At 46.6% G+C, this 20,749-nt stretch overlaps 5 protein-coding genes across 5 annotated transcripts; all 5 read left to right on the top strand.

Moving 5' to 3' along the window:
• Nucleotides 1–158: 158 nt before the first annotated feature.
• Nucleotides 159–16,565, top strand: LOC103836541 (general transcription factor IIH subunit 2). Its single transcript, XM_009112817.3, has 4 exons — nt 159–574; nt 1,482–2,322; nt 2,532–4,548; nt 15,839–16,565. The coding sequence occupies exons 1-3, from the start codon at nt 296–298 to the stop codon at nt 2,678–2,680; spliced, it is 1,269 nt and encodes a 422-aa protein (XP_009111065.1). The 5' UTR covers nt 159–295; the 3' UTR covers nt 2,681–4,548; nt 15,839–16,565.
• Nucleotides 3,133–4,560, top strand: LOC103836542 (receptor-like protein 54). Its single transcript, XM_033278130.1, has one exon. The coding sequence runs from the start codon at nt 3,133–3,135 to the stop codon at nt 4,558–4,560; it is 1,428 nt and encodes a 475-aa protein (XP_033134021.1).
• Nucleotides 5,493–6,972, top strand: LOC103849940 (uncharacterized protein At3g60930, chloroplastic). Its single transcript, XM_033278131.1, has 3 exons — nt 5,493–6,297; nt 6,367–6,501; nt 6,575–6,972. Exons 1-3 carry the CDS (start codon nt 5,493–5,495, stop codon nt 6,970–6,972), a joined length of 1,338 nt encoding a protein of 445 aa, XP_033134022.1.
• On the top strand, nt 15,802–16,767 carry LOC117127541 (receptor-like protein 54). Its single transcript, XM_033278132.1, has one exon. It carries the CDS (start codon nt 15,802–15,804, stop codon nt 16,765–16,767), a length of 966 nt encoding a protein of 321 aa, XP_033134023.1.
• Nucleotides 16,768–17,116: 349 nt separating this feature from the next.
• On the top strand, nt 17,117–20,749 carry LOC103836543 (clathrin coat assembly protein AP180-like). The gene has a single exon (XM_009112820.3). It carries the CDS (start codon nt 17,651–17,653, stop codon nt 19,481–19,483), a length of 1,833 nt encoding a protein of 610 aa, XP_009111068.2. The 5' UTR covers nt 17,117–17,650; the 3' UTR covers nt 19,484–20,749.

A 20,749-nucleotide genomic window follows, 5' to 3' on the forward strand; every position in this document is an offset into this window, starting at 1 on the left:
ACAATTAGATTGGACACATCTAGCCAATTGCATTGTAGACAAGGTCTAAATATGCACATGCACAATAAGAAGTTACCCGCTAACAACTGTGAACTTTACAATAAGTATAAGCACTGTTCTGTAAATGTTTGCTCGGACGATTAAATTACAATTTCATTGTAGACAGGGACAATAATATGTACAATAGGAAGTTAGAGCTAACAATTATAAACTTTATAAAATGTAAGGGCTGTTCTTTAATTATTTGCCCAAACTTTATATTAAGCTTTAGATCCTTTCGGCGGAGAGGTGAAGGATGAGTAATCAGAGAAAGAGACCCAACGGAGAAAGAGAAGAAGACGACGAGGAGGACGATGCGGAAGGTATCGGCCAGTGGGAGAGAGCTTACGTTGACGACAGATCCTGGGAGGCCTTGCAAGAGGACGAGTCTGGGCTTCTACGGCCGATTGACACCAGTGCCATTTACCATGCTCAGTATCGCCGCCGCCTCCGCATGCTCTCCGCCGCCGCAGCTGGTACTCGCATCCAGAAGGGGCTTATTCGCTATTTATACATCGTCATTGACTTCTCTCGGGTTAAATTCTATTCCTTTTTGTGCTCTAAATGTCTGAGTTGGGGATTGTGTGAACGTTAGGTTTAAAGTCGTTTCCTTTTAGTTGATTTGAGTGAAGATGAGCATGTGATGCTTTCATTGGAGCTTATGTAGAATATAAAGTATGCTCTTTGGGTTTATATGTAGAGAAGTGTACTCATCTTGAGTGTAGGAGATCTCTGCTCTTCCGTCTTCGAGTGTCTATAGCTGGCCTGGTGTTGTTTTTTAATTGATAATATCACTATAAGTGTTTTTTATTTGCTAGAGCATATGAAGATGATGATGATACTGTTTCTTGTGATCCTTACTAAGATTCTGGCAACATTGTGATTTGGATTCATAATCTAGGAAGCTTGTTTTACTTCCTGGGTTCTAATATTTCATCAGTTCTGTGATATGCAATGTCTTACACTTGGTATGTTTTTTTTTGTGTGTGTGTGTGTCTCTCTCTCTAAAAGTCTATGGAAATGAGTTGGGGATTATATGAATGTCAGCTTTAAAGTCGTTTCCTTTTGTTGAATTGAGTGAAGCTGAGCACGTGCTGCTTTCATTGGAACTTCAACTTATATAGAAGAGAAAGTGTGAACTTTAAGGATATATAGAGAAGTGTACTCTGCTTCTACTTTTGAAACCTTGGCTTGAGTGTAGGAGATATCTGCTCTTTCGTCTTATTAACAGTGTGTAGCTGAATGGGTGTTGTTTTGTAATTGAATAATCTCACTCTAAGTGGGGTTTGTCCGGTTAGAGCATATGAAAAATGCTTATACTGTTTCTTGTGAATCTTATTGGCAACATTGTGATTTGGATTCATATTCCAGGAAGCTTGTCTTTCTCCATGGGTTCGTTAATATGCAATGACTTACCCTTGTTTGTGTGTGTGTGTGTCTAGGCAGCTGCGGAAACAGATTTCAGACCAAGCCGTATGGCCATAATGGCGAAACATGTTGAAGCATTCATTAGAGAGTTCTTTGACCAGAATCCTCTCAGTCAAATCGGTCTGGTCTCTATAAAAAACGGAATCGCGCATACCCTAACAGATCTTGGTGGAAGCCCTGAGTCGCACATACAAGCGTTGATGGGAAAGCTGGAAGCCGCGGGCGACTCCTCTTTGCAGAACGCCCTGGAGCTTGTGCATGAGCATCTCAACCAGATCCCATCTTATGGTCATCGCGAGGTTCTGATACTGTATTCAGCTCTAAGCACCTCTGATCCGGGAGATATCATGGAGACCATTCAGAAATGCAAGAAATCAAGATTAAGATGTTCTGTTATTGGACTCTCTGCAGAGATGTTTATATGCAAACACCTATGCCAAGAAACTGGTGGATTGTATTCCGTTGCAGTAGATGAGGTGCATCTAAAGGATCTTCTGCTCGAACATGCGCCTCCACCTCCGGCAATAGCAGAATTTGCAATATCTAATCTGATCAAGATGGGTTTCCCACAAAGAGCTGCTGAGGGTTCAATGGCGATCTGTTCGTGTCATAAGGAAGTTAAGATCGGAGCTGGTTACACGTGCCCGAGATGCAAAGCTCGTGTATGTGAGCTACCTACGGAATGCACCATATGTGGTCTGACGCTTGTTTCGTCACCGCATCTTGCTAGATCATACCATCATCTCTTCCCAATTGCTCCGTTTGATGAGGTTCCTACTCTTACAAGTGCGAATGATCCCCGGAGGAAACTGGGAAAGAGTTGTTTTGGTTGTCAACAGAGCTTACTTGGTGCAGGTAAACAATAAAACGCATATTGTTTGAACATTGGTTTATGTAGTAGTAGTCTTCACACATGTTTCTTAGTACAACTGAATGGTAATTTAAACTTAAGACAGGCTTAGTTCATTCTTGTCAGTGTCTCGGACTAGTTCACCCTTTATCAACCGAGAGAGCCATTAGCTTGAGCATAAAGGAGGGCTCATTTGTGCTTTTGTTCTGTGCAGGGAACAAACCGGGACCATGCGTAACATGTCGTAAATGCAAGCACTATTTCTGTCTGGACTGCGACATATACATCCACGAGAGCTTACACAACTGTCCTGGCTGCGAGAGCATTCACCGTCCTAAATCTGTTTCCTTGATGGAAGAATGAGAGAATCTGTTCACACACACAATTTTTCCAAACAATAATTCTGTTTGTTATTCTCGACAGGTATTTTATTATACAGTTAATGGTTGATCTGTGAGGAATGATGTTAGAGCATAGCATACTAATAAATTAACTTAAGAAAGAGTTTGCTGGACAAAGTAACAAAGGATACATAAAGGAAGACTTTCAAACACGTGCAACTGAATACAGAGAAGAAACTATGAGAAGCAGACAAAAGTCAAAAATGATTTGTCTTGGTCAAATTAAATATGTGGGGGCCAATCTACATAGTAGTTTAGGACTTTTACCGTTTACAAGTCAAGTCAAGCAATGCGACTTAATCTCAGTCCTATCATCGTTATATATATATTGTATAAGATTTGTAAGGCAAAACCACATTATCATACATACCAATTTTCACTTGTTGGAAAAATCCAATTACTCTCTTTCCGAAGATGAAACTGCATTTGGCCGTATTCTCCATTACTTGTTGCATCTATGTGACCAGCTCCCCGGTTCCTCCTCGTCCGGACCAAGTTGAGCTTCTTTTAGCTTTCAAGAACGAGTTTCCATCCCGCAGCTGCGACCCTATCTGGAACACGCTGGATGTTGTAAACCATAGTCCAAATATAAGCTCTTGGACCAAAGAAGGTGTTTCCTTCGATGGAGTTGTGTTTGATAACGCCACAGGTGCGGTCACAGAGCTAAACCTTGGTGGTGCATGTATCAGTGGCACCATCCAGGCTAATAGTAGCCTCTTCCGGTTCCAACACCTCAGGTACCTCCGTCTCTTTATCAACCACTTTGACTCGTCCCCACTCCCCTCCGGATTTGGCAGACTCACCAGCTTGGAATATTTAGATCTTAGCCAAAATGGTTTTACCGGAGAAGTTCCATCATCAATCAGTAACCTAAGCCGCTTAACCTTCTTGGACCTTTCACGTAACAAGCTCACCGGTCGGTTTCCCCATGTACATAATCTAACACTTCTTTCTTCTATAGACCTTTCTTATAACCACTTCTCTGGAACCATTCCTTCTAATCTATTCACCACCATGCTTTCCCTAGATTATCTTGATTTGCGCCAAAACCATCTTAAAGACCCTCTTGAAACCATGACTTCTTCTCCAAGTTCCAAGCTTGTGCATCTAGACATGGCCAAGAATCTTTTTAGTTCTCGAATCCTAGAACCTATCTCAAAGCTACCAAACCTCACACACCTAGACCTATCTTTTCAAAACACAACAACCTACACCATCAACTTCGATTTCTTGTCCTTCAAGTCTCTAGAGTATTTGGATCTTTCCGGAAATAGTGTGTCAGTGCTTAATACCTCTTCCAAAAACTTGTCGTTTCTAATCTTGTCCAGCTGCAACCTCACTGAGTTCCCAACGTTTATAAAGACCTCAAGGAACTTGGAGGTATTAGACGTTTCCAAGAATAGGCTCAAAGGAAAAGTTCCTGAATGGTTATGGAAACTTCCTTCTTTGAGCCATGCAAATCTCTCTCACAACTCCTTCAGTGGTTCGCCAAAAGTGCTCCTTAACTCGTCTCTCTCCGAGTTGGATTTGAGTTCAAACACCTTCCACGGCTCCTTTCCTATTATCCCACACACCATCAAGGTCATGGCTGCATCAAATAACAATTTCTCCGGAGGCATACCTCTCACACTCTGCCAAGCATCTCAGCTGAGACTCCTCGATCTATCACACAACAGTTTCAGTGGGTCAATCCACCGATGCTTGACAAATGTATCTGTGTTGAAACTCCGTAACAACGACCTCACTGGGAGACTTCCTGACATAGATAGCCGTATACTAGTAATACTTGACGTTGGCCACAATCAAATAAGTGGGAAGCTTCCGAGGTCTGTTGTTGTTTAAGGTGAGTTTGGTCTCAGAAGAAGTAAACAATACTAGAAATGGGTCGAACAGAGGCGTTTATTAGATTTCGAGATGATGTTACAAAGGTGGAGAAAGTAAAAGCAAGCCAGAGCTCGTGAGAGCTTAAACCGGAAAAGTACAAATAGCAGAGAGATGATTGTACGGATGATAAACCCTAATCTCGCCGCTAAGTTTGTGTAGCTAAGTGTCGATGCCTTTCTCCTTTGCTTTCCTCTCCTTTTATACTCTGTTCGATTACCCTAACCTAAACTCTTTTTACTAATTGGGTTTTGTCGGCCTTTCGGGCCTGATTATGAGATGCTCGCTGAGCCGTTGAGTCGATCAACCTCGCTCCGCTTGCTCTCTGCTTCGACTATCAGCGCTCCCTGTCGAGTCGATCTCTCGAGAATCGGCTTCTGCGCCGATGTCGACTCGGTTTGCTGGACTGGGCCCTTTGTTCGATGGGCTTTGTGGATGGGTTAAATCCATCCCCAACAGTAAGTCCCCCCCCAGTTCATTGATGGTCGAGCAATCGATCTTTGATGAATTTGGTGCCTGTGGTTCGGAGAACAAAAGGTTCAATCCGAGCAAATGACAGGTCGTTGGGGAGTCAATCCGTTCAATTGATACTCCTCGATCGAGGGAATGGATTGATGCGTCCGTTTCTCACGCGTTGCGATCGTGAGATAAACGCTTACGGGTCGAGAATACGGACCGGCGCATCTGTTGATCACGCGCCTAATTGGGTTTAGGCCCACTTAGGCCTTATTAGGCGTAATGATGACGCTTTGATCCCCGCGCTTATCTCTCTCTATAAATAGCGACCCCCTCTCCACTTCTTTTCATTTTCCTCCGCAGCGCTAAAGGTACTTTCTCTCTCTACGCTCCTTTCTCTCTCTTTATCTCTGTTTTTAGATCTGCGAGTATCCGAGATGTCGTCATCTCATCGTTTGACGCGAGAACAAAAGGGAAAGGGGGCGGTCTCTTCTCGGGACTCCGGCGATATCCATCACGAAGCGATGATGGATACGGGGAATATGGATTTATCGCAGCGTCTCTTGGTCTCGGAAGCGAGAGAACAGTTCCGGGGTGACGACGACGGTCAAGAAGCGGTCGACGCCTCGATTGTCCCGATCAGCTACTACCCTGGGAACATCTTTGCTGAGGAGAGCCCCCTGGAGGTTTGGAGAATTCGACCTTCGGTCGTCGATGGACAAAATTGGTCCAACGTCGAGAGGACGAAGTCTACCGTGGAGTCGGTGGAAGCTCTCCTCCGAGATCTCAATGCACATGGGGTTTCGTTCATCGTTCCAAAACGGGATCAGAGGCCTTGGTCGCCTCCGAAGGGATATCAATGCATTTACGAATCGTATTTTCGGAGCGACACGAAGTTGTGGTTTCCAATTCCCCGAATTGTCACGGCTTACGCGTTTCGCAGAGGAGTCGCCTTAAGCCAGTTGATGAACGGTTCTCTTCGGTTAATGGTCGTTCTATCGGTGATCGCGGCTGAGGCAGGGACATCGATGAGTGTGAGGTCGTTTGAGGAGTTGACTTCAGTCTCAATTTCCGATGATGGGCTCGTCTCGACGAGGATGCGCCCAAATTATAACGTGGTCACGGGGTACCCGACCAAAACCTCAGACTGGCAGCGTTCGTATTTTTATGTGAAGTCGAACAGATCAGCGTTCGAGGAGCCTCCGAAGTCTGGTTATCGCGTTCTCTGGAATGCAGAGATGGGTACTGCGCAGTATCTTATGTGACAATTGTAGCATGTGCTCGTCTAACGCGTCTCTTTTCCTTTTGTAGTTGGTCATCCGAATCTCGCCACTTATCCCGAGGATTGGAAGGAGAGTGCTCGGATCGTTGCGCTGCAGAAGCAAGATCACTGGGAGGACTTTACTCGGGAGAGAATTCAAAGATCCATAGATCAAATTGCTAGTCGTGAGTTTTCTTTGGTTTTCCTTCTGCTTTTCCTAGCAAGTGAATAGCGTGTATTAAGAATTTTTCTTTGCAGAACGTTGGATCTCAAACTTGCTTCCCCTCGTCAATCAATCGACTTCGAAGAGACTATCCCTCTTTACTCAAACTGAGCAGAAAGAGATCAACCGAGCCAAGACAATGAAGCAATTGCCCGACCTTAGCCTTATTGTGGCTGAAAAGATAGGCGCCAAGCGAGGCGCTTCTGGGAGCAGGGTTGGCCCTTCGGGGTTGGAAGCGGTAGAGGCGACCCCAATTGCTGCTGAGCAAACGCGTACTGGTGGCTCCTCGAAGAAAAGCAAGAAAAAGGCCGAGGATCCGAAGGAATCTTCTGAGCCCGGGCAAACTGGGGCAGGCGGTTCCTCTAAAAAAGGGGGGAAGAAACGGAAAGCCGGAGATTTGCCCGCCGAGGACGCTCCTAAGAAGAAAAGATGAAGAAGAAAGAATTGGCTATGCCCCGCTCATCCTCGGTCTGCGAAGAGGAACTTCAGGCTCTAGTTCCTGAAGCTATCCCTGAGGTTGGGACCTCGGAGGATGATGAGAATGAGACTATCGCCCTCCGCCGACGGAGACGGGAGAGTCGAGTCACCGAGGAGGTATCCCGTGGAACCTTGGCCGGTGATCTACCTTCTACTGAGGTTCCGAGGGGAATATCGACTTTGGGAGGACAGCGGGACCGCTCGAGGAATGAGTCCCCTGCTCATGTCACGGAGGGATCTGAGACCCGAGTATCCGGTCGCCCTAAGGAAACCCCGGCAGATGAGTTCAGATTCGAGTTTAACCGTGAGCTTCCGCTGGCTTGCTACCCGGAAGATTGTGCTCGCCTGTTACGGTTGGTCAAAGGCGGTCCCGATCAACTCCCTTCAGTGGGAGATCTCATCTTCAAAGATGAGTATGAGCACGCCTCTTGCTCGTCTGTAAAGGTAAGCGGTTGTTCGTTCCCTTCTTTTCCGAACCTTAAATTATTTTGGCTAAGTCTTTTGGTGTTTTGATCAGAGCCACGGCGACTGGAATGTTCTGGTCGGGAAGTATGACACAGCCCTTAGGCGGGCCAGAGAGCAGATCCGTGAGAGCGAAGAAGCCAAGAAGAAAGCGGAGGAGGCTCTTCGGGTGTCTTCGCGGGAAAAGGCTGAAGCCATTGCTCGGGAGAAATCTCTCAGGAAAGCGTTTGACGAGACGCGAACGTCTGATGCGGCTGAACTGCAGATGTGTAAGGAGGCGATGAACAATCTCGAGTTCGTGGTGGATAAGCAGCGGAAGGAAAAGGCTGATCTAGAGGCAAAAATGGCTGCGGAATTGCTAAGGCATTCCGAGGAGATGGACAGGCTTCGGAAATCTCGTAAATACGAGGTCACGCACGAGAGGGTTCGCGTGCTGATTGCCATGATCGCTAAAGCCGAGAAACGCTTTCACAGGATTTCCCTTCGTGAAGACAAAAGGGACAAATACGACGATGCTCGGTGTCTCTATAGTCAAGCCTTCGGGACGAGGAAATGTCTCGAGCAAATCAAGGCCTCTGGTGTTGAGATCCCGCAGGAAACCATCGACTTCTTCATCGGGCAAGAGAAGCACTACGAGGAAGAAGCAGAGCGTTTGGAGGTAAAGGAGATTCCGGCGGAAGATCTTTGCCTTTCTCCGCTAGTGTTGGAGTCTCGATTTTTGATCGAGGAAATTTGGCGTCAGCTTGACCCGTTTGGGTCGAATATTAATCTGATCGATTCGGAGGCCGCTATTGCTCTGCGTACTCCTCTTCGTCCTGAAGATCCGGTGGAGAAGCCCGCTCAAACTGCTGTATCTTCCAACCAACCCACCGATCAAGATGCTGATCTCGCGAAGCAGACATCGGCGGGAGCGGTTGTTCACAAGGACGGGGCAGTGCCGACCATTGTGCTAACAGATTCCCCCGCTAAGGCGTCGAAGAATGCCAGCTCATCTGCTTCCTCGTCGGAAGACCCGGAGAAGGGTGACGATGATCCCGCGGGGATGCCTATTGCGGACGCGACTGCTCCAGCCCCAGCCAAATTTGGTCGCATCTCGGGTCCCGGAGAAAAAGACGGTGATGGTGGCAAGAACCTTCCCGCTGGTGACGAATAGGGCTATCTGGTCGAGGACCTTCTCTTCCTGTTGTAATTTCGCAGTTTGCTTTTTAGTAGACTTTTTCTCCTTATGTTGTGATTTGGTCTCGTTGAGACCTTTGAACCTTTATGTACCGTTGGCCCATATGGGTCTTGTTGTTCGATACTCGGGATGTTTTTCCCCTTTTTTTTTTAAAAGGCTTTTATCAAATGTTTGCTTTGCTTCGAATCGTAACTCGTTTCTCGTTAAGTCGTTCCCGACAACCTTGTCCGTAATTGAATATCAAAGATATATAACAAGAAAAAACAAGGCAAGGAGTTTTAACGAGTTTCCGAGGAAAAGGTATCTGGATGCTCCGCGGTAACCGAGAGAGATTTGGTCGGCCAACTCATTATTCTCTGATTTGCGATAAGATCCAGAAATTTCGCTCGTGAGTCGGTCAATGCCTCAAGCATCGGTGACGCGGACTCTGTTTTTCCCGTCGTTTGATATCTGATCAGGATATCTTCGACCAAGTGGGATGAGTGCTCGTGCGCCGCTTTCGAGTTAAGGGGCTAGCATCATTTGATGGGTCTTTTACTCGGGAGAGTGAGACGAAATGTGTTTTTGTTAGGTTGGGGCTGGACCCCGTAGAGGGGATGCCTACGTACCTCCGGGGAGGATCAAGCCTTTCGTAGTTCATTTTGGTCCAAGTAAAAGTGACTTGGTAGTCATTTACTTGGACGAGTAGAAGTGACCGTAGGGTGCATCTACTCGGTTTTTTTTTTTTTTTTTTTTTTTTTTTTTTTTTTTTTTTTTTTTTTTTTTTTTTTTGGGAGTAAAACGGTGATGTAAATCATTTTACGAATAGAAGCGACGAAGATGCATGGAGTTCCAAGCTCGTGGAACTGCTTCTCCGTGGGAAGTCTCGAGTCGGTATACTCCTGGTTTGACGACTCGAGTGATCTTATATGGTCCTTCCCAATTTGCGCCGAGTTTTCCAGCGTTGGGTTCCTTGGTGTTCTCAAAGACTTTTCTCATAACCAGATCGCCGAGCTCGAGGGGACGCGAGCGGACCTTTTTGTTATAGTAGCTCTCGATTTGGTTTTGGTAGTTTTGGATTCGGAGTAAGGCTTGGTCGCGCTTTTCCTCTAGCCCGTCGAGGGCATCTAGCAGCATTTCTTGATTAAGTTCGACATGCTGAGGCATCTTGGACCGGCGGAGACTTGTTACATTGACCTCGGCTGGAGCCATTGCTTCCATCCCGTAAGCGAGCGAGAAAGGGGTAGATTTTGTCGCTCCTCGGGGGGTTGTCCGGTGCGACCAGAGCACGCCGTCGAGTTCATCAGCCCAATGTCCCTTTTTGAGATCAAGGCGCTTCTTGATTCCGTCGATGATGATCTTATTCGAGGATTCTGCTTGTCCGTTTCCTTGAGGATACCTCGGCGTTGAAGGGCTTAGTCGGATGTTCCACTTATTGCAGAAATCTTTAAAGTTTCCGGACATAAACTGTGATCCGTTGTCCGTCACGATCTCGTATGGCAGGCCGTGGCGACAGATAATGTTCTTCCAAACAAAGCCGCGAACCTCCTTCTCTGTAACCTGCGCGAAGGCTTCTGCTTCAATCCATTTGGTGAAATAGTCGGTCAATACCAGCACGAAACGACGTTGGCGAGAATTCGGCATTGGTCCGATGATATCCATCCCCCATCGCATGAATGGGTAAGGTGCTGCGGAAGTTCGCAGTAGCTCGGTTGGACTGTGGATACTCGGAGCGTGTCGTTGGCATTTGTCGCATCGTCGGGCATATGCTTCGCAGTCGGTATTCATAGTTGGCCAGAAAAATCCCAAGTTCCGAATCTTCAGGGCTAGTGACCGACCTCCGGAATGGTTTCCACCTGCTCCTTCGTGAGTCTCCGCCATTACTAGCTGCGTTTGCTCGGCAAAAATGCATTTCAGGAGGACCTTGTTAGCCGTTACTCGGTGGAGTTCTCCTTCCATGACGACATAGTGCGCGCTGCGCCTCTTTAATCGTCTTGCGGCCCATTTATCCGTTGGAAGTGTGCCCGCGGTGAGATATTGGATGAATTCAGTCCTCCAGTCGGGTAGTAGCTGATCTTGGTCTATCATCTCGGAGTCGTCGTTGGTCTCTGATAAGGGCGTTGTTTCGGGTTCTGTGGTGACGAAGTTAGCCGACTCCGTCGAGATGTCGATGCTTGGCTTCTCGATTCGGTGGATTGGAATAGTTCTTTTGACTTGATCGCGTAGCTTGCTTCCGAGTGCTGCGAGCGCATCCGCACAGACGTTTTCTCCACGAGGAACCTTGGTGAGCTCGAAGAATTCGAATTCTTTAGCCAATGCTTGTACGACTCGGAGATAAGCATCCATTCTGTCGTTGCGCGCATCGTAATCACCGCTGAACTGACTGGCGACAAGCTGTGAGTCGCAGTATGCACTGAGTCGCTTTGCCTTGACTGCTTTGGCGAGGCGAAGGCCCGCGATGAGTGACTCGTATTCTGCTTCGTTGTTTGATGCTGGGAAACCGAAGCTGAACGACTGTCGAATGAGCTCTCCCGATGGGGATTGAAGCTGAACTCCTGCTCCAGAGCCTTTGTTCGTCGAGGAACCGTCGACATGCAGGATCCATGTTGAATCCGAGGTTTCCAAATCTTGAGCGAGTTCCGGAGATAACTCCACGAGAAAATCGGCGAGGACTTGAGCCTTAGCAGCGGTTCTGCACTTATAGGTGATGTCGAGCTCTCCGAGTTCGATCGCCCATTTGGTAAGACGGCCGGCTCTGTTCGTGTTTTGCAGGACGGTTCTGAGCGGCTGGTCGGTGAGAACTTCTACCGAATGTGATTGGAAATATGGGCGGAGTTTCCTCGCTGATTCGACGACGGCCAGGGCCATCTTTTCGAGTGTTGGGTACCGGGTTTCTGGTCCAGTCATCCTCCTGCTCATGTAGAAAACAGGTCGTTGTTCTCCTCGGTCCTCCTTGATTAGCACGCTGCTGACTGCGGCGGACGAGACCGCAATGTAGAGGGATAAAACGTCGCCTACATCTGGTTTCGCCAGGATAGGGGGGGTCGTCAGGTAACATTTGAGCTGACCAAAAGCCTCCTCACATTTATCATCCCAGACGAATTTTTTGTTTCCTCGGAGGAGATCATAAAAAGGGAGACATTTATCGGTTGACCGGGAAATGAAACGATTTAGTGCTGCAATTCGGCCTGTCAGTCGCTGGACTTCTCGGCAGTTTCTTGGACTGGGTAGATCGAGCACGGCCGATATTTGCTTAGGGTTCGCTTCGATCCCTCGCTGCGTCACTATGTAGCCTAGGAATTCTCCGGATGATACGCCGAAGGTGCATTTGGCCGGGTTTAGCTTCATCTTGTACGCGTTTAGGATGTCGAAACACTCCCGTAAATGTACCAGGTGGTCGTCTGCTCGGATTGATTTGACAAGCATGTCATCAATGTAGACTTCCATCGTTGTACCGAGCTGTTTGGCGAACATGCGATTGACAAGCCGTTGGTAGGTCGCACCGGCATTCTTCAACCCGAAGGGCATTACTTTGTAGCAGTACGTTCCTCGGTCGGTTATGAACGACGTCTTCTCTCGGTCATCAGGATGCATCATGATCTGGTTGTATCCCGAGAAAGCGTCCATGAACGTGAGCATTTCATTGCCGGCGGTTGATTCGACAAGCCTGTCGATGTTCGGAAGCGGATAGCTGTCTTTCGGGCAAGCTTTGTTGAGGTCAGTAAAATCGACGCACATGCGCCACTTGCCGTTCTTCTTCTTGACAACGACTGGGTTAGCAAGCCACTCCGGGTAACGAACTTCTGCTATCGAGCCCGCGCTTAACAATCGCTCGACTTCCTCGACAACTGCTTTGGATCTTTCGGGACCCAGCTTTCGTCTCTTCTGTCGAATGGGCTTGATATTTGGGTCTACGTTTAGCTCGTGAGTCGTGATGGACGGGTCGATTCCCTTCATGTCGGTCATCGACCAAGCAAAGGTAGACAAGTTTTGCTTTAAGAAATCTGTGATAGTGCGCTGCATCTCGTCCGACAAGTAAGCGCCTACTCGTAGCACTTTACTTGGGTCCGATTCGTCGACTGGGACTTCGAGCACCTCTTCCTTTTGTGGGCAGATCTTGCTTACAGGAGGGGAGATCGAGTTGACTAGTGATTGAGATCGCTGCAATTTGACCGTGGCGATTAGGAGATCTCGCGCAGCCCGTTGGTCTCCTCTTACTGTCTTAACCGTACCGTCCGTTCCCGGGAATTTAACGCACTGATGATACGTTGATGCGATTGCTCGCATGGAGTATAACCATGGGGTGCCTAGTATCACGTGGTAAGGAGCCTTGGTGCTGACTACCGAAAACTTGACCATCCGAGCTACTCCCTCAGCTTGTACCGAGAGACGGATAGTTCCCATGATCACTTCAGAGGAGCCGTTGAAGCCGGTGAGAGTTCTGGAAGATGGTTTCACGTCTTTTAAGTCGATTCCCATTTTTTCGAGAGTTTCGCGAAAGATGATATCGACCGAGCTTCCGGTATCGATCAGTACTTTGGTGACGTCATATTTGTCAATAGCCAAAACGACAAGAAGAGGGTCGTTGTGAGGAAAGTTTACTCCGAGAAGGTCTTCGGTCGAGAAAGAGATTGGAGGATCAGCTGGGGACTTCTGTGGCCAGCGCTGCGAGGTGTCCACCATTCGTCGGTGATCTTTGACCGCTCGTACAGAATCCCCGCATGGTGGAGATCCTCCCATAATCACGTTGATCCGCGGCCTGGTATTCGATTGCTTCCTGGTGAGAAGAGCTCGGAGGTCTTCGCTTTCCTTCGGCGGCCCGGCTTTTTTATGGTCTAACTTTGTACGCAGATCACCGACTCGCGCATTAAGTTGATCTCGTAGGTCGACGATATGGTTATCGTCGGTAGTTGCCAGCGAAGATCCTGGGCTCAGCGAACGCTTACTTCTTTTGGCGGTGAGCTCGACTCGGAGATCGGAAGATCCGGGAGTCTTGTCGTTCGTCGCCGTGGTCTTTCGTTTGAGAAGTACGCGCAAGTCTAACGGGTCGAGGGTTTCCTCGAGATCACTCTCTTCGTCTGATGAGGACTCCGGTTGGGCGCGAATAACTTCAATCCTTTGTCTGGCTGCCGGCGGATCTTCGTCGGCCGAGGCGTCACCATCGTCGCTTGGGTGTGGGATTTGCTCGGCATTCCTTGGCCTTTGGTCATCTTGGCGCGGTTTAGCCGGATTTTTTCGCTGATTTTTCCTGTCCTTGTTTCTGCTCCAACTGTTCTCGCTTCTAGGTTTCGGAGGAGGAATCTTGATTTCACCGCTTTCAAGTGAGGAGAGGAATTGCGCGAAAAGTGTTTTGCATTCTGAAGTGTCGTGGCCTTTTACACCGTGGAGTTTGCACGATTTAGTAAGCCCTGGTGGGGTCCGAGAAGATCCCGCTGCCGAATCGACCTGGGCGACCGTGGCTGGGGCGGTTGCTCGGGGGGATTCGTTTGGAGGATCCGTTTCCCGATGAAAGGTGTTCCACTTCTTCCCATTTTCGTCAACAACGTAGAGGAGGCCGTTCTTTCGGTTATTTTTATCGCTTGGGGCGTGCTGACGGGGTTCGACGTGAGCCGTGACGGCGTTCTTAGGAGCTGATTGCTTCGCCGGGTTGTGCTTGCTCAAGATGGCTTTAGTGTCTTCTTCCATGCGTATGAAGTTATGGGAACGAGCAACGGCATCTTGCAGCGTCGTGGCGGTGCATCGATAAAGATCTTCTCGGAACTTACATTCCACAAGGAGATTATTCCTCAAGGCATCAACGGCAATGTGGTCCGGGATGTTGATCCTTGACACGACGGATTTAAAGCGCTCCATGTAATCACGAAGATTCTGGTCCTTCGTTTGCTTGAGGTTCCAGAGGGTCGAAGCCGTTGCTTCGCGCTTGGTGAACATGATGTAAGTCTTGAGGAAGGCCGAGGAGAGCTCTTTGAAGCTTCTAATTGAATTCTCTTCGAGTCCCGAGAACCAGGTTAAGGCTTGCTCGTTGAGTGTTTCAATGAAGAGTTGGCAGTATCCCGCGTCTCTTTCGTCGGGGGCAAGTCTGGCCCTTGCTACCGCAATATTGAAGGCTGTCAAATGCTCGACGGGATCTCCTCCTGGTTTGTACTCTGGAAGGCGCAACTTGTCCATCTTTCGGAGTTTAACCTCCGTCAGTTCCTCGGTGAAAGGAGTACGCGATGTTGATGCGATGACACTGTCAATCTCGGGTACTGCGCTCGTTGCTTGGTGGATCCTTGAACTCATTTGTTGGAAATTTAGTTTAAGCTCGGCGAGTTCTCGGACGGTCGATGGATCTGACGTTGTAGGAAAAACATCGGCGGCTAGGGTTTCCGCGAGTTGGAGAGTAGGATCGACTGGGTTCGTCGATCGTCCTTCCGCCGGAGTAGGGGGGTTTGTATTGAAAAGGTGACGACGAAGCGGTTGAGAGTTACCGGTGGAGGCGCTAAGAGCAGCTACGATAGCGGCGAGTTGATCGTTCGTCGTCTTCTGAACTTCTTCTTGATGAGCAAGTCGGGTTATGACTGAACTCATGAACTCCGACGAGAGGAGGGGAGGAGGCGTGAGTGCCGGCTCCTCTCCGGAGGTATCAGGGTTCGTACCTCCGGTGGTCATATCGGTCTAGAAACGCTAGGTCTGTTCGACCCCACGGTGGGCGCCAATTGTTTAAGGTGAGTTTGGTCTCAGAAGAAGTAAACAATACTAGAAATGGGTCGAACAGAGGCGTTTATTAGATTTCGAGATGATGTTACAAAGGTGGAGAAAGTAAAAGCAAGCCGGAGCTCGTGAGAGCTTAAACCGGAAAAGTACAAATAGCAGAGAGATGATTGTACGGATGATAAACCCTAATCTCGCCGCTAAGTTTGTGTAGCTAAGTGTCGATGCCTTTCTCCTTTGCTTTCCTCTCCTTTTATACTCTGTTCGATTACCCTAACCTAAACTCTTTTTACTAATTGGGCTTTGTCGGCCTTTCGGGCCTGATTATGAGATGCTCGCTGAGCCGTTGAGTCGATCAACCTCGCTCCGCTTGCTCTCTGCTTCGACTATCAGCGCTCCCTGTCGAGTCGATCTCTCGAGAATCGGCTTCTGCGCCGATGTCGACTCGGTTTGCTGGACTGGGCCCTTTGTTCGATGGGCTTTGTGGATGGGTTAAATCCATCCCCAACAGTTGTAAACTGCACAAGCCTAAAGTTTCTAAATGTGGAAAGGAACCGCATCAGTGACACTTTCCCTTTCTGGCTGAATGCTTTGGCGCAACTGGAAGTCATTGTTCTGAGATCAAACAGATTCCATGGTCCCATATCTTCACCGGGAATCTCTCTTTCGTTTACAGCACTGAGTATAATGGACATATCACTTAACAACTTCAACGGGAGTCTACCACCAGATTACTTTGCGAATTTGAGTGAACCTTTGGTTAATTCTCCTCCAGTTAAGCATTGGCCTGAGTATAGAGGAGACTGGCACTACTATAAATATCCGACCGAGCCGTGGTATTATCCTTCCATCTATTTGAGAAGCAAAGGACGAAACATGGAGTTGGAAAAGATCCCTGACAGATGCGCAGTGATTGAATTCTCAGGGAATAGTTTTGGAGGAGAGATTCCAGAATCCATTGGTTTCTTGAAATCTTTGATTGTGTTGGACTTATCTAACAACGGTTTCACAGGTCGTATTCCATCGTCTTTGGCCAAACTCACACAACTCGAGTCATTGGATCTATCTCGAAACCAACTTTCCGGAAGAATTCCTCAAGAGATAAGAGTTCTCACGTTCTTGTCGTACACTAACATGTCACATAACAGACTCACTGGGCAAATACCACAGGGTACGCAGATTGGAGGGCAGCCTAAATCCTCCTTTGAAGGGAATATCGATCTTTGTGGTCTTCCGCTTGAGGAGACTTGTTTCAGGGAAACTACTGGAGCACCATCAACACAACGGACACAAGAGCCAGAAGTGGCAAAGCAAGAAGAGGTGTTGGACTGGAAAGCAGCTGCATTAGGATATGGACCTGGAGTCTTGTTTGGTGTGGCGATCGGACAAGCCTTTGCTACATATAAACCTGCCTTGTTCTATAAGTTGTTTCGCCTTTGAGTTTTGAATCATTTCTTTTTCTTCTTTTTCTTTTGTCGAATCATTTGTAAATATCAAATTTCTCTCGTGGCTTTTGGATTTAATAAAAGAATAACATGAGTTTGTTTCTCTCAAGCTATAGTTTTGTTCTCTCGAACAACACGAGACCTTTACTCAAATCACTTCATAAAATATATTGTTAACACATCTACATTTAGAAAAACCATTGTTATCGTAAGATTCATAACTTATAACTTGTATGCTTAAAACACATTGTTTGGTCTTTATGATATATTGTTAACACATCTACATTTAGAAAAATCATTGTTATCATAAAATTCATAATTTATAACTTGCATGCTTAAAACACATTGTTTGGTCTCAGAAGCCTTCTGGAGACGACTTGAAAAGTCTTAGCATCCGAGAAAACAAGGTAAATCTCTGGTTTTGAGAACGGCAAACAAGGTAAATCTCTGGTTTTGAGAACAGCAAACGATACTCAAGGACTATGCATGAATGCTACAGGATATGGGTCGAACGAAGCTAGGTAAGATTCATTCTGACTGAGTAATTTTGTTCGAATTGACTTGTAACAGTTTCGGGTTGATTTTGATTTTATATCATTTTTTTTAAGAAACACATTGTTATTGTTCGTTAATATCGTTATAAACGACGCGCCAACAACAGAAGTCGTTAGGTGTCTGTAGTCAACGTATATCTTTGTCATGTCTTAAAAGGGTTCAGAGAGTCTCCCGCCTTTCTATCCTCTCTTCCACTCTTTTATATTTAGAAGACAACAAAAAAAATCAAAACTTTTTCCTTAGAGAGAGAGAAAACACAGAGGAGGAAGAAGACGACGATTGGTTGAAAAAATTCAAAAACGCGACGACGACGACGCAAAACAATGCCGAGCAAGCTGAAAAAGGCGATTGGAGCGGTTAAAGACCAAACGAGCATCAGCCTCGCCAAAGTCACCAACGGAGCCAACAGAAGCCGCGGCGGCGACCTCACCACCCTCGAAGTCGCCATCCTCAAAGCTACAAGCCACGACGAGGACGTCCCGATCGACGACCGTCTCGTCTCCGACATCCTCTCAATCATATCCTCCAAAAAATCCCACGCCCCCGCCTGCGCCGCCGCGATCGGCCGCCGCATCGGGCGGACGCGGAGCTGGATCGTCGCGCTAAAATCCCTAGTCCTCGTCCTCAGGATCTTCCAAGACGGAGACCCTTACTTCCCCCGCGAAGTCCTCCACGCCATGAAACGCGGCGCGAAAATCCTCAACCTCTCCACCTTCCGCGACGACTCGAACTCGCGACCTTGGGATTACACAGCCTTCGTGCGCACGTACGCGCTATACCTCGACGAGAGACTCGACTGCTTCTTAACCGGGAAGCTACAGAGACGGTACACTACTAATAACAAGAACCAAACCGGAATTAGATCCCGGTTTAATCCGAGAATTAGAAATAAAACCGACGAACCGGCCGTTAGAGATATGAAACCGGCGACGCTCCTCGACAAAATCACGTACTGGCAGAGACTGCTAGACCGAGCCATCGCGACGCGTCCCACGGGGGACGCGAAGGCGAACAAGCTCGTGAAGACGTCTCTCTACGCGGTTGCGCAGGAGAGCTTCGATCTCTACAGAGACATCTCCGACGGTTTGGCTCTCCTCCTCGACAGCTTCTTCCACCTTCCGTACAAATCTTGCATCCACGCGTTTCAAGCCTCCGTCAGAGCTTCAAAGCAGTTCGAGGAGGTTATTGGATTCTATGATCTTTGTAAAGCCAACGGCGTGGGGCGCACGTCTGAGTATCCGAGCGTTCAGAAGATCTCGATGGAGCTTTTGGAGACGCTTCAGGAGTTTTTGAAAGATCAGTCTTCGTTTCCGGGGAACAATGCTGGGATGTATCCTTCGCCGAATAGTCTTCTTCTTCCTCCTCCTCCTTCGACGGTTTCGAGCTCGTTGTCGGAGAGGTGTTGTTCGGATTACGGGTCGTTTCGGGAGGATGCGGGGACTAGTAGTCCTTCGATGTCTTGTCGTTCAGAGCCTTACGGAGGAGGAGGAGGAAGAGAGGATCTTAGTGGGAATAGCTTCGATACGGTTTCGACTAAGTCTCTTCCTAATACTCCCTCCAGTGTCACATTAAAGATGTTGGATGACAAGGAGAGGAAGAAGAAGAAGCAAGAGGAAGCTTCTGATCCTTGGGAGGCTTTGATGTTGAGAGATGAACCGAGGAAGAACATTGAAACGATTCCCGAAGAGCCTTCAACAACCTCTGAGAGGCAGAGAGACTCTGGGAACTGGTTGCTTGCGCTGGAAGAAACTGTTACTACGCAAGTAGAAGATACTAACTCCATGGCGATAGTACCGTTCGGGTTAGATGATCACATGCCTGCGTTTCAAGCCACCATGGAGCAACACAATCCATTCCTGGTAGAACCAGCTCAGCCCGTAGCTAAGAGTGGAGAATTGATGAGTACCGCGTTCAGTGCCTTGGCTGTTACGGAGTTTCAGGGAAACGTTCCTGACGATTTTGTGCCCTCGTCTGCGCCGACTTTCAAGGCCACAGGGAGTTTACCCGGCAAGTGTGAGCCATTTGCAACATTTGAGAGTTTTGGGTTGGGAGAGAGTGTTTCAGAAAATGGAGGGGTACATGAGCAATCTGTGTTGCAAGAACAGCAGTTATGGTTGCAGAATCAAAACAAGATCATATCTAAGCATTTGAATTGATATGATCTTAAGTTTGGCTAGTCAGAGATTGAAATGTTTTTTTTCTTTTCTTTTGGTACATTGTATACTGAACTCTAATTGATTTTGTCACAACTAGGAGAAAAGTGAATTATATAACAATTGTATCACACCATCGCCAAGCCGCTCTGGTCCAAAGGCTTTGTCTAACGACAAACCTGATGTGAGGAAGGAAATGACAAAGACTGAGAAACCAGAGAATGATTCTAAACAATTGAATAGCTCCCAAAGGAAGGAGATTTCTGAGAATTCGTCATCACCATGATCATAATTCATGATCACAGCCTCCAGAATCATCACCAATATGGCTGAATCTCCCCTCTCAGGCTTCCAAAGATCTCAATGATCCCTTTCTCTGCAATTTTTGTTAACGTTTGTGGATGAGGAGTGGAGGTGGAAGTGTTTCTCACTTTTGTTTTGGATTTTCTTTTGGCTGTGGATGAATTGAAAACAATATAGGACTAAACCAGTGGTGCCTCTCAATCTTCTCTTTTGGTTTTTCTGAATCTCTTAATAAACTTTACATGTGATAATCACCACAGCTATTATTAATTGACAAAAACCTAAGGTGTCAAAATGAACTATAACTCATAAGCTATAGTTCAAATGGCTCGGCTTAGCTAAACTTTTCATGATCACGAACTCTATTTTTAGGCGTATTTAAAAAATGAATTTAATGATAAACTTAAATGATATTACGAATTATATGAACGATCTTCAATGAATATGAACCAACTCATGAGTTTGGTCACATATATTTATATATAAAATTATATATATATAATATACATATATATATTGGATAATTTCTATTTTTCTTATGTTAAAAAAATAATTTATGGATTAATCATATTTATCTTCTAAAATTAAAATGCAAAACCAATTTTTAAATATATATAGTAAATGTAAATAAATTATATCACTCATCATATCATATAAAAATATTTCTTTAATATTAATATTTTGTTTTTTAATATTTATTTTTTGAATAATATTATATAAATTATTTTAATATTTTATTTTATTTTATAATTACCTTACACTTATTACTTTTATATCAGATATCGAGTTAACTTATTTAACTAATGATCTAAATGATCTAAGTTCGAGTTTACATATTGAAGCTCATATAAAAATTGAGCAGAGCTGAGTTAGTTCACGAAAGATTCAAGTTCATAATAAGCTGAGCTCACTTAAGCTAACTAGTTCATTTTGACACCCTTACAAAAAGCCATAAATACACAAAAT

This window comes from Brassica rapa, chromosome A08 (assembly GCF_000309985.2).
Source record: "Brassica rapa cultivar Chiifu-401-42 chromosome A08, CAAS_Brap_v3.01, whole genome shotgun sequence".
In the NCBI taxonomy this organism is placed as follows: Eukaryota; Viridiplantae; Streptophyta; class Magnoliopsida; order Brassicales; family Brassicaceae; genus Brassica; species Brassica rapa.